The sequence below is a fragment of the Rhincodon typus genome, chromosome 21 (genome assembly GCF_021869965.1).
Source record: "Rhincodon typus isolate 14 chromosome 21, sRhiTyp1.1, whole genome shotgun sequence".
In the NCBI taxonomy this organism is placed as follows: domain Eukaryota; kingdom Metazoa; phylum Chordata; class Chondrichthyes; order Orectolobiformes; family Rhincodontidae; genus Rhincodon; species Rhincodon typus.
In genome coordinates, this window is record NC_063352.1 from 35,615,992 (window position 1) to 35,629,415 (window position 13,424).

Here is a 13,424-nt window from a genome sequence, read left to right on the forward strand (position 1 = left end):
ATAAAATAATTTCATAATTGACTAGCTATTTTAGTGGCTAAACAAAAAGATTGAAGAATTGTGGAGAAATGCATTTGATTTTCTCCCATTATATTTCACAAATGTTCAGTTTACCTTAATTCTCATTTACTTTAATTTGAAACCGGGCATGCCCACAATCAGGTACGGAAAACAACCCTAAATGAATCAACACGGCATGTTCAGCGTACCAGGCCAGGATTATTATACATATTAAATTTCAGTTAATATCAAATACTCTATAAATGCAGAAACACAAGGTTTAACATCGAATTACAATCGTGCGCAATCGGTTAACTAAGTAAATAATTTCGTCAGCATCACTCCCCAGTGACCAGTTCCCCACAACTCAACAATTTAAGAGAAAACTAGAACGCCAGTTTGTAACACATTGTAATGGGCAGCACATTTCATGCGCTATTCTTGTGTTTTATATGAAATACCAGTACTGGTGTTCCATTACCACTGGACACTGATCTCAAATTCTATTTTTAACTTAAAGGAATAAAGCTGCAAATAATAGGTCAAATATCACTGCAGGGAACTCCGGAGATCAGAAATGCTCCACTTGATCACTGGACCATACAAAGTAGGCCAAAAGTTTACAAATTTTACATAAAACCCGACAGAATTTCTAACTCCAAAGCCTTGAGCAAACAAGCAGGTGCATTCCAAACTCAACGGAATAAAACAGGCTATTTCACCCCAAATCGGGGAAAAACCATGAGGAATGTCATTCCATGCCCCCACAGAAAGGTGGCACAGGAAATTCCATCCCCATTCCTAAGAAGCAAGACTGAGAATACCATCCTACGGAAACCTTCCCGATATTTTCTCCTTTCCCAGACTCAGCACCTGTCTCTCGGGGTGACTCCAGGCTTCAGCGCCGTCATGTTCCGCCCATCGCTGGGATACTGCTCCTCTCCCCCCACGCCGGTACGGCTGCTCCTCGCGGTCAGACAGCGAAGGATATGTGTCGGAATCAGAAGCCGGCGTCTGTCGCCGGGAGGCTGGTTCCTTGACGCCTGCCGACTCTATGCCCAGCACCGCTCCCAGTCGCTCGAGCGACTTCTCGATGTCTTCCAGAGTGAGCTCCATGTAACGGGCAGCCGGCTGGGGCGAAGGGGGGATAGGATCGGGGCTTTTCGGCTCATTGCCTTTAGCCGAGCTCGCGGATGTATCATCGGACTTCCTCATGGACAGGAGGGCGACCACGAAGGCGAACAAAGTCAGACACAAAGATAACATCCACACCTCATCCATGTCTGCGTCGAGTGGTCACCAGATCCACTCACTAAGCCTTCACACGTCAACGTCCCGCCACCAAGGTAGCTCGAGATGACACACGCTCCGCCTTCCGTTAGCCCCGTCCTTCTACTCTGGATGGCATCCAATCACGCACGAAGGAAACATAGTCTGTTCCACCTCTTAGCCAATTACATACTAAAGCTGCACTCCACCAATAGCACAGCAGCTAACTCAAAGGATGCAACCAACTGAATTGCGACAAAGGCACGTCAGTTAAAGGTTTGCTAGCCAATGGGATCGCACACCGCCCACACACCCAACAGAAGGTCTCGCGATTTGCTGGGAAACTGCTGATTCAAATATTACGCAGGCGCTGTGTTGACTCAATCCTTCTTTTCCCGCCAGAAGTTTGTGCTAGTTTGATCGTTGCATCAGGTAATAATAGAGATCTCACGTGGATATTATACATTTTTCTTAAAGGTTTAGTATCACCCTCCCCTACTATTGGTATATTCTTCACTGAGGTGTCCCTAGATCAACCAATTTACTCTCGAAGTTGGGAAAACTTTGAGAAACGATCACCGAGACAAAATTAGCAAACGTTGGACAACTGTGGATTAGTTTAGGGAATTTTTTTTGTAACTAATTTGATTGAGTTTGTCAATGAAGTAGCACAAACAGATGTCGTTAAAAGCAAAATACTTCGGATGCTGGAAACCTGATAAACAAATGCTGGAGAAACTAGCTCGACTGGTTGAATCTATGGAGAGCGACATACTTGACTCGGTACGTAACTGAGTTTTCTCGCCACGTGCTGCCATTATATGTTTTATAACAAGGGAATCTAATGAGGGTAGGTAGTGTAGTCGATGTGCTGGAAATAGGTTGTCAAACGACATTTTATACAGTGCCGCATCAAAGGTTTATTGTCGGAATTCAAATCCATGTAATAATAGAGGTGCAGAGTATTTCTTAAATTGTGAAAGATGGAAACTGTTGATCTCCAAAGGGATCTAGGTGTACACATTCATATGTCACTGAAAGCAGCAGACAGATACATCAAACAATTCAACTAGCAACCAAAATGTTAGCCGTTATCCCAAGCGGTTTTGGGTACAGAGCAAAGAATTATTGCTTCAATTGTATAGAGCATTAGTGAGACTGTACCTGTTGTATTGTGCGCAGTTGTTCTCTTACACAAGGATATATACCACCAAAGGATTGTTGGGACAGTCTTATCAGGCGAAATTGGAAGGGTCTGTATTCTCTGGAGTTTACAAGAGTAAGAAGATCTCATAGAAACTTACATAATCCTTAAGGGAATTATAAAAACCAAAAGAACTGCGGATGCTGTAAATCAGGAACAAAACCAGAAATTGCTGGTAAAGCTCAGCAGGTCTGGCAGCATCTGTGAACAAAAAAAATCAGAGTTAACGTTTCGGGTCCAGCGACCCTTCCTCCAAACTGTTCTGAGTTCTGAGGAAGGGTCACCGGACTTGAAACGTTAACTGTTTTTTTCTTTACAGACGCTGCCAGACCTGCTGAGCTTTTCCAGCAACTTCTGTTTTTGTTCTTAAAGGGATATACTGAGTAGATGTCGAAAGGATGTTTACCCTGCCTGTGGTACCTAGGACCAGAAGGCACAGTCTCAGACTGAAAGGCAAGCCATTTAAGACTGAGATGACATGAATCTTTGGTGCGTTCTACCCTGGAGGGCTGTGGAAATTCAGTCATTAAGTAACCTCAAGACAAAGATTGATATATTTCTAGTTGCTAATGGCATTAAGGAATATAAGAATAGCATGGAAATATGGCATTGAAGTAGATGATCAGCCATGATCTAAAATAGTGGAGCAGACTCAAAGGGTTGACAACTTCTTCTCCTATGTTCCTATATAATTCTACCATCAATGTCATCAATTATTGCCATCAATCAGGGCACACAAAATCTTCTTGATAAGCCCACCTACCCCACCTGTTTAAGCAACTAGCAACCAGTCTTCAAATATGAGCTTTAACAAAAACAGTAATTTCAGCACCTGACTGCATCACCTTCTGATACCCATGTTCAGGATGTTCAAGGTTATAGATCTGGACCTTTTATGGGAGTTGTTTGATAATGTCCCATTACAGACAATACTGCGATTAGTCAGTAGGTAAATTTGCAATTTAACAGAATATTATTAGAAAAACAACTCAATAATAGTAGTTTCCAGACTTTGGCTGCATTTACCTTCTGATGGTACTTAAGACTGGAACATTTTCTCAAAAGATGAACCCAAGGCTGCAAGTCCTGGGTAACACCAATGTACTGAACCATAGGGCAATATGACATTATGTGAGGAAATCACCACCTGGTTAACTAGCAGGTTTCTGTCTGTATCTGCACTACCCTGTGAAGGCATGATATTTGAGCTGTCCCAGTGCCAAGGAGATGACCTCAATAAATACATGCACACCATATAAGGAGACACACATTTGAAACCTATGCCATGCAAGCTGGTCACGAGTTGATGGATAGAATCATGACTAATGATACTTGCATACCAGTTGTAAAGAGACAGGGGCTGCTAGCAGCCTCGCCAGGTTAGTGAACATCATTTCTTGCAGCAACAAGAACTGCAAGAGATTAAGAAGACCATTCGGCTCATCCCAGCCAACATGTTTTATGTATATTCTTTCATTGATTATAGGTGCTGTTGGCAAGACTAACATTTGTTGCCCATTCCTTTTTGCCCTTGAGAAAGTGGTGGTGAGCTACCTTAAACTACTGCAGCCCATATGTTGCAGATGCGCACATAGTGCCGTTAGGAAAAGAGTTCCAGAATTTTAATCCAGTGACAGGGAAGGATTGGTGTTATAGTTCCAAGTCGGGATATCTTGAGTTCCAAGTCAGGATATCATGTGACTTTGAGTAAAACTTGCAGTTGGTGTTGTTCTTATGAACATACTGCCCTGTTTTTCTTGGTGGTGGAGGCTGGGTTCAGATGGAGCAATGTGAGTTGCTGCAGTGTGTTTTATATACACTTCTATCACGGTGCATTGGTGTGGAGGTAATGAATGTTTTAGGTTGCAGATGGGATCCCAATCAAAGAGGATGCTCTGTTTCAGATAATGTTAAGCTTCTTGAGTGTTGTCAGAGCCACATCTTTGCAGGAAGTTGGTGAGTATTCCATCACATTCCTGACTTGTGCCTTGTTGAGGTGGGCATGATTTGAGAGTCAGGAATGAATTAATTGTCACAGAATTTCTAGCCTCTGTCCCACTCCTACAAACATAGGAAATAGGAGCAGGTGCAGCCTGTTGTGTCTGCTCCGCCATTCAAGCATCATGACGGTTGATCAACCTCTACGCCATTCTGCACCTTCTCCCTCCACTCCGTCCCTTGGTTACATTTCTGTCTTGACATACTCAATGATTGAACCTCCACAGTCCTCAGGGTAGAGAATTCCAAAGATCTACCAACCTCCGAGGGAATCATAGTCATAAATGGCCTGGCTATCATTTAGACACAATATTTATATGGTTGATTCAGATCAGTTCTTGGTCAATGGTAACTACCAGGCTGGTGATGTGTCCGGACCATTTTAGGCAGAATTTCAGGAGGCTGGAAGTACTGATTTACTATTTTTGTTTCAATTGCCATTCTAACGCCGGCATTACCCATCCTACAAAAAAGCAAATTGCAGCCTTCCTCCAGCATAGCCTTCACTATATCTGCAGCTTTAATGGTCACAACTGCATGAATTCTTTTGCTTCAAGGCTGCCACTGGAGGCGTACGTTCAGTGACAGCACAGCAGGAAGCCAGTTTACTCTTTGTGTCCATGCCAGCTCCTCTATCAATACTCCAGTGTTCCATTCCTCTGCTTAGTCCCTAGGAGTAAGGACATGGCCACGAGTCCTTAAATTGCTGAACTCTATTAAGTCCAGAAGGCTGCAGAGTTCCCAAGTGAAAAATCCTCTTTCTGATACTAGGATTTCTTCTTTAATCATTGGTGCCATCGTATATCTTTTTTTCCATCTTGACATTTTCTGAACACTTTGTATCCTTGCATATTAAATATCTAGTTCTCACCACTTTTAGGCCAACTTTTTCATTTGTGTAATTAAACAATATTCCCATATTGCTATTAGCACTTGCAGCTCACCAACCTGATTTACATTACTTTATGGTTATGTATGGACATTGGAGTCCTCCTCCATTTCCTATATATGGTACTACTTCCTCCTGTAGTATTGTCCAACATTCTCTTACTCAATGCACATTTTCCTTCCTTTCTACTTCTATATGATGGGTACCAATCACTGTCAATTTAGTTTGAACCCTCGCCAACTGCCCTAGTCAAGCACTCCACAAGTGCATTGGTTCCAATCTTATTGAGATTGTGATGAAAAGTGTGTAATACATACCATTTTTGGAATTTGATTTGAAATCTGTGGGTTTTTAGAACTGAAAAAATTTTGGCTCTCAGATTTGGGAAAAAAAAATCATGTTAGCAGATTTGGAAAAGACATGGACCTTGAGCAAAATGGCTTCCTGCTGCGCTATTATTGAATGTATGTATCCAGTGGCAGATTTGGAAAATTGTCTCCACAGACTCGCAGCAAAGAAACTGTAGGAGTGAGTTAAAGAGTTGAGATATGTAAAATCCTCTGGACTTGAGTCTCTGTGATGGATATTGTCAGAAAACTAATTGAAACTTTGATGTATATTTTAGATCTTGCTAACTGTCTTCTACATTTAGATAAATTGGTTTGTATGGTTTAGTTTTCTTTTGTAGAATAAACTTCTAGTTAAATCTTCCACTAATCTATTTTAGTGACTAACCACTCTGTTAAGCAACTAAAGAAGAAAATAAATATATCTATCAAGTCTGGTTTCATTCTGACCATAAGACTTAAGAGCAGAATCAGACCATTTGGCCCATTGGGTATGCAATGCCACTTGATCATGGCTGATGTGTTTCTCAACCCCATTTTCCTGTCTTTTCCCTGTAACTCTTGATCTCTTTACCAAACAAGAACTTATCTATCTTTGTCTTAAGTACTTTGTCTCAATGACTTGCCCTCCTCAGCCCTGTGCAGCAATCACAGATTCATCACCCTCCAGCTGAAGAAATTCCTTCTCATCTCAGTTCCAAAGGGTTGTCCCTTCACTCTGAGGCTGTGCCTTGAGTTCTAGTCCCTACTACTAGTGGAAACATCTATTCCACATCCACTCTATCCTGGTCTCTCAGTATTCTCTAAGTTTCAATGAGATCCCTCCCTAATCCTTCTAAACTCCCAGTACGGACACATTCTTAATTTGCTCCTCAAATGACAGGCACTTCATCCCTGGGATTGATCTTGTAAACCTCTTCTCGACCCCCTTCAATGCCAGCGCGACCTTCCTTAGATTCTGGGCCCAGAACTACTCTAAATATTCCAAATGTGGTCTGACCAGAGCCTTGTACATCCTCAGCAGTACTTTTCTACTTGTGTATATGTGCCTTCCTAATTGCCAATGAACCTGTATGTTAACCCTAAGAGGATCCTGAACTATGACTCCCAAGTCTATTTGTGCTTCAGATTTCTGAATCCTTTCCCCATTTAGAAAATAGTCTATGCCGTTATTCTTCCTACCAAAGCGCATTACCTCAACTTTCCCACATTGTATTTCATCTACCACTTCTTTGCCCACTCTCCTAATCTATCCAAGTTCTTCTGCAACCTCCCCACTTTCGCAACACTACCTCTCCTTCCACTGATCTCTATGTCATCAGCAAACTTAGCAACGATGTCCTTAGTTCCTTTGTCCAGATTATTAAAGTATAACATGAATATTTGTGGTCCCAACAAGGACCCCTGTAGAACTCCACTAATTACTGACTATCACCAGAAAAGACCCCTTTAACCCCACTCTCTGCCTTCTGCCAGTCAGCTAATCCTCTATCCATGTCAGTACCTTGCCCCTAACACCTTGGGCTCTTATCTTATTTGCAACCTCCTGTGTGGCACCTAGTCAAAGCCCTTTTGGAAATCCAAATAGATCACATCCATTGATTCTCCTTTGTCAAACTTGCTCATGACCTCTTGAAAGGATTTTAACACATTTGTCAGGCATGACCTCCCTTTGATGAAGCTGCACTAACCCTGTCCTGTTTTGCCATGCATTTCCAAGTAGCTTGCAACCTCATCCTTAATCGACTCTAGCGTCTTACCAGCATCTGAGGTCAGGCTAACTGGTCTGTAATTTCCTGTCTTCTGCCTTCCTTCTTAAACAGGAATGTTACGTTAGCCATCTTCCAGTCCTCTGGGACCCTCCCTGACTCTAGTGATTCCTGAAAGATCACCACCAATGTCTCTACAGTATCCTCAGCAATCTCCTTAAGAATTCTGGGGTGTAGCCCATCTGGTCATGGTGATCTATCCGTCTTCAGACCTTTCAGTTTCACTAGTAACCTCCTTCTTAATGATGGCAGCAAAACTTCCTTTGCCTCATGACTGTCTTGAAGTTCTGTCTTCTGCTGTGAAAGCTGATACAAAGTTCTTATTCAGTTCCTCTGCCATTTTTTTTGTTCCCGATTACTACTTCTCCAGCCACATTGTACTGTTGGAAAATGTCCAGTCTTGCCTCTCTCTCTTACCTTTTAAATATCTTTTTAAAAAACTTGCAATCTTCTTTTATGGTTTACTCTCATTTTTCGTCTTCTCCCTTTTATTCCTTTTTTTTAAGTTATCCTTTGCTGGTTTTTAAAGGCTTACCAATCCTCTGGCTTCCCACTAATCTTCACTACATTGTATGCTTTTTCTTTTGCTTTTTTGCTGTCCTGACTTTACTTGTCAGCCATGGCTGCCTCCTACTCTCCTTAGTACGTTTTCTCCCCTTAATATGTTTCTTCTTCCCCCAGAAATTCCTGCCATTACTGCTCTATCATCTTCACTGCTGGGCTTCACTTCCAATTGACTCTGGCCAGTTCCTGGCTCATGTTTTTACTCAATTGTAATATTGTTATATCTGAGTCCAACGTTGTCTCCTTTAACTGTAGGATGAATTCTATCATATTATGGTCACTGCTCCTTAGAAGTTCCTTCATCTTAATCAAGTCTGCTTCATTACACATTACCAAATCCAGAATTGCCTGTTCCCTGTTGGGCTCTACCACAATCTGTTCCAAAAAACTATCTTGTGGAGATTCCATGAATTCCTTTTCTTGAGATCCACTACCAACTTGATTTTCCTAATCCATCTGCATATTGAAGTCCCCCATGATTATTATTATAGTGTCGTTCTTACATCTCCTGATTTATTTTCTTCCTCTCCATTCTGACTAGGAGGCCTTACACACATCCCACTCAGAGTCATTTCTCCTTTGCAGTTCCTCAGCTGTACCCACACAGATTCTATGCCTTCTAACTCTATATCATTTCTTGCTATCAATTTCATTTCATTTCTTACTAACAAGGCAATTCTGCCCCTCTGCTCATCTGCCTGTCTTTCGATAGGACATGTATCCTTTAGATATTTAATTCCTAGCCCTGATCCCCCTGCAGCCACATCTCTGTGGTACTGATGATATGAAACCTGCCAATTTCAATCTGTGCTGCAAGCTCATTTACCTTGTTTCTTATACTGAGCTGTTAAGTACAACACCCTTAGACCTCAATTAACTGCCCCTCTTCTCATAGATGTCCTCTCGCCTGCGCCTGAAGTTAGATTCCTGACCCTTTCCATACGATCTGTCTTTTTACTTTTCTGGAAACTTCAATAACCTCTGCTGTCACCTGGGATCATAATAAGGTGAAGACCATCCTTTGTGAATCAATGCTTTCTGCCGCAGAACTGGTTATAATACCCCAAAAGTCTGAAGTCTCGCTCCTGCATCATGCTTCAAGCCACACACTGATCTTCCCTACCTTCCCATTTCAACAGCAACATTAACCCATCAACTGCTCACCAATGCTTAAAAGAAGTGACAAATCATTATTTGCCAGAGTGAGCCAGTTCATAATATTCATGAACAACCAGCGGCATAACACAGCACTGCAATTTCTGAAGTTCTTAATTTATCCAAGATCTAAAGAATTGAGATTGAACTTTACATGCATGCCAAATTAATCCCATCCCTAACAACAGATAATAAATTCACTCAATGTCCTGCTCATTTGTGACCAAAACCACAATTCCAGTAGTAATTTGAAGACAGTCCATCAGTCTTGCACTTGTTGAACCGCAAAGGGAAGTATTTGGGAAATCAAAGCTCCTATCTACAACTTTGTATAATGACATCACTGCTAGTACACAGGACACCAGCTGTGAACTGCTATAACTTGGTCTCTTCTTGCAATTCTGAAATGCATCACAAGTGTCTGGATTGAACATGTGTCTGCTGTCCTCTGGAGCCCAGGTAGGTGCTCTCAGACTCTGGCAGAGCTCTGCCTAACAAAGAGGTTTTGTTACAAAAGTCCTGGACAAGGATGCACTCCTAATAAGGAAGGGAATTAGCCATTGGCACAGCAGCAGCCCAGGGATTACGTACAATTAATTAAAATGGCGATGAATGCTTTTTATAATGGCAATTGATCCATGTCTCCACTTTATGCCTAGGCAGCAAAGTTAAAATCTGCTCCCAAATGTAGCTTTCAGTATGTATAGTGGCATGAGGATTTTATATTTTTTTTAAACCTGCAGCTGTCATCTGATCTGAGTTTTGCATTTCCTCTGTTGGCAGTCTCTCAATGAATTCCAACATTACTTCTGCCTCTCTATGTCTTTCTCTCACTCTTCCCCTCCTCTTGCTGTTTTTCTGTCTTGCTCTTTTCCTTGCTCTATACAGCTTCGCGCGCTCTATACAGCTTTGCACACACTCACAGCCTCTCTTTCCTGCACACTGTCTCTACCTGTTTGCTGTCTGTGCCTGATTCAGAATTTCTTTTTATTCACTCATGGGATATAGACATCGCTAGTTGGCTAGCATTTTATTGCCTGTTCCTTGTTGCAGTGGAGAACTGCTTTCTTAAACTGCTGCAGTCCTTGTCCTGTAGGTAGACCCACAATGTCTTCATGGAGGGAAATCCAGGACCTTTTGACCTAGCGACAGTGGAGGAACAGCGATTATATGAGTTGCTTGGAGCAGAATTTGCAGGTGATGGTGTTCCCAGTATCTGCTGCCCTTGTCCTTCTAGGTGGAAGTGGTCGTGGGTTTGGAAAGTTCTGTTTAAGGATCTCTGGTGAATTTCTGCAATGCAACTTGTGGATGGTATACACTACTGCTACTGGAGCATCGGTGGTGGAGGGAGTGGATGATTGTGGATTTGGTGCCAATCAAGGGGGCTGCTTTGTCCTGATAGGTGTCTTAAATGTTGTTGCAGCTGCACCCATCCAGGCAAATGGGGAGTATTCGATCACACTCCTGATTGGTGCCTTGTAGATGGTAACAGGCTTTAGGGAGTCAGGAGGTGCGTTACTTGCAGCATTCCTAACCTTTGACCTGCTCTTGTAGCCACTGTTTATATGGCAAGTCCAGTTGAGTTTCTGTTAAAAGGTAACCCCCAGGATGTTGATAGTGGGGTGATTCAGTGACGGTAACACCACTGAATGTCAAGGAGCAGTAGTTAGCTTGCTTCTTATTTGAGATGGTCATTGCCTGGCATAAGTGTGATGTGAATGTTAGCGCAGGCCTCAATATTGTCCAGATCTTGTTGCATTTGAACGTGGGCTGCTTCAGTCTCTGAGGAGTGGCGAATGGTGCTAATCATTGTGTAATCATCGGCAAATATCCCCACCTCTGACTTTAGAATGGAGGGAAAGTTATTGACTTGATTTGATTTGATTTGATTGTAGTCACATGTACCTAAGTACAGTGAAAAGCTTTGTTTTGTGAGCTGTACAGGCAGATCATAGCAAGCAAGGATGTACAGATCACAGGGCACTTAGAGTGAGGCATACAATATTATGGCTACACAGGAGGTGCACAATCAAGATGAACATTAGCAAGATCAACATTATTTGAAATTAGAGAGATCCATTCAGCAGCCTAATAACAGCAGGGAAGAAGCTGTTTTTGAACCTAAATGGTGCATATGTTCAAACTTCTCTATCTTCTGCCTGACAGAAGAGGCTGGAAGAGAGCATTACTGGGGTGGGAGGGTCTTTGATGTTGGCAGCCTTTCCTCAGGAACGAGAAGTGTAAATGGAGTCCAAGGATGGTATGTTACCTTCCGTGACGGCCTAGGCTGTGCACCCAATTTTCAGTAGTTTCTTATGGTCCTGGGCAGCGCAGTTGCCATACAAGGCCATGATGCACCCAGAGAGAATGCTTTCTGTGGTGCATCAATGAAAGTTGGTAAGGGTCCTTGTAGGCAGGCCAAAATTCCGAAGCCGCCTGAGGAAGAAAGGCATTGTTGTGCCTTTTTGACCATTGCATTTATGTGGGAGGTCCAGGATAGATTGTTGGTTATCGTCACTCCAAAGAACTTGACGTTCTCGACCTTCTCCACCCCAACCCTGTTGATGTAGATTGTGGTGTGTCCTCCTTTCTTTATGTCAATAATCAGTTCTTTTGTTTTACCGACATTGAGAGAGAGATTATGATCATTGCACTATGACGCCGAGCACTCTATCTCCATCCTCTATTCTGACTCATCATTGTTTGATATCCTGCCTATGATGGTGGTGTTGTCAGCAAACTTGTAGAGAGCATTTATACGGAATTTGGCTACTCAGTTGTGGGTGTACAGGGAGTACAGTAATGGGCTGAGAACGCATTCTTATGGGATGTGAGTGTTGAGGATTATTGTGGATGAGGTGCTGTTGTCAGTCATCACTGATTGCAATCTGTGGTTCAGGAACTTGAGGATCCAGTTGCAGAGGGCAGAGCCAAAACCTAGATCTCAGAGTTTTGAGATTAGTCTGCTAGCGATTATGATGTTGAAGATGACTGAAGATGGTTGGGCCTAGGAAACGACCCTGACGAACTCCAGAGATGTTCTGGAGCTAAGATGACTGATCTCCAACAATCACAACCATTTTACTATGTGCTAACTATGACTCCAACAGTCAAAGACTTTGCCCCCGATTCCCTTTAATTCCAGGTCTGCTAGGGCTCCTTGATGCCACATTTGGATGTAGCCATGATGTCAAGAGCTGTCACTCCCACCTCACCTCTGGAATTCAGTACTTTTGTACATGTTTTAATCAAGGCTGTTATGAGGTCAGGAGCTGAGTGGCCCAGGTGGATCCCAAACTGGGGGTCAGTGAGCAAATCATTGCTGAACAGGTGCCATTTGCACTGTCAATGACACCTCTCATCACTTTACTGATAAGAGAGTCGACTGCTGGGGCGATAATTGATCGGGTTGGATTTCTCTTCCTTTTTGTGTACAAGACATAACTGGGTAACTTTCCACATTGTTGGGTAGATACCAGTATTGTAACTGTATTGGAACATCTTGGCTAGGGGAGCGGCAGGTTCTGGAACACAAGTCTTCACTTCTAATACGAGAATATCATCAGGGCTCATAGATTTTTCAGTATCCAGTGCCTCCAACCATTTCTTGATACCACGTGAAATGAATCAGTTAGCTGAAGACTGGCACCTGTGATGGTGGGAACCACTGGAGGAGGCTGAGATGGATCATCCACTTGACACTTCTGGGACTACATGTGGCAGGACTGCAGAGCTTCGATCTGATCCATTGGTTGTGGGAACACTTAGATCTGTTTGTCACTTCATGCTTATAATGTTTGGCACGTAGGTAGTTCAGTTGGGTAGTCCAGGTTGACATTTTACAGTATGTCTGGTGCTGCTCCTGACAGCTCTCCTGCCCTCTCCCTTGAGTCAGGCTTGGTGATAATGGTTGAGTGGGGAATATGCCGGGCCATGAAGTTGCAGATTACGTTGGAGGACAATTTTGCTGTTGTTGATGGCCCACAGCACTTCATGAATATCCAGTCTTGAGTTGCTAGATTTGTTTGAAGTCTGTCCCATTTAGCACAATCATAATGACACAGAATATAATGGAGAGTATTCTCACTGTGAAGGTGGGACTTTGTCTCCACAAGGACAATGCGGTGTTCACTCTTACCAAAACTGTCATGGACAGATGCATCGGCATTCCCTCTTGTTGACTTCCTCACCACCTGCCACAGATCCAGTCCTGCAGCTATTTCCTTCAG

The 13,424-nt window shown here is 42.8% G+C and overlaps 1 protein-coding gene across 2 annotated transcripts in view; it reads right to left on the reverse strand.

The window, feature by feature from the left end:
• The window catches only part of LOC109932336, a 46,869-nt gene extending 45,415 nt beyond the window's left edge, over positions 1–1,454 (reverse strand). The window contains exon 1 of one of the 2 annotated variants that reach the window (XM_048609261.1): positions 874–1,454. In XM_048609261.1, the coding sequence (XP_048465218.1) occupies positions 874–1,281 (408 nt within the window). In that variant the 5' untranslated portion in view covers positions 1,282–1,454. The remainder of the gene's footprint in view (positions 1–873) is intronic. The other variant, XM_020531566.2, reaches the window with a different exon arrangement.
• Positions 1,455–13,424: the final 11,970 nt, after the last annotated feature.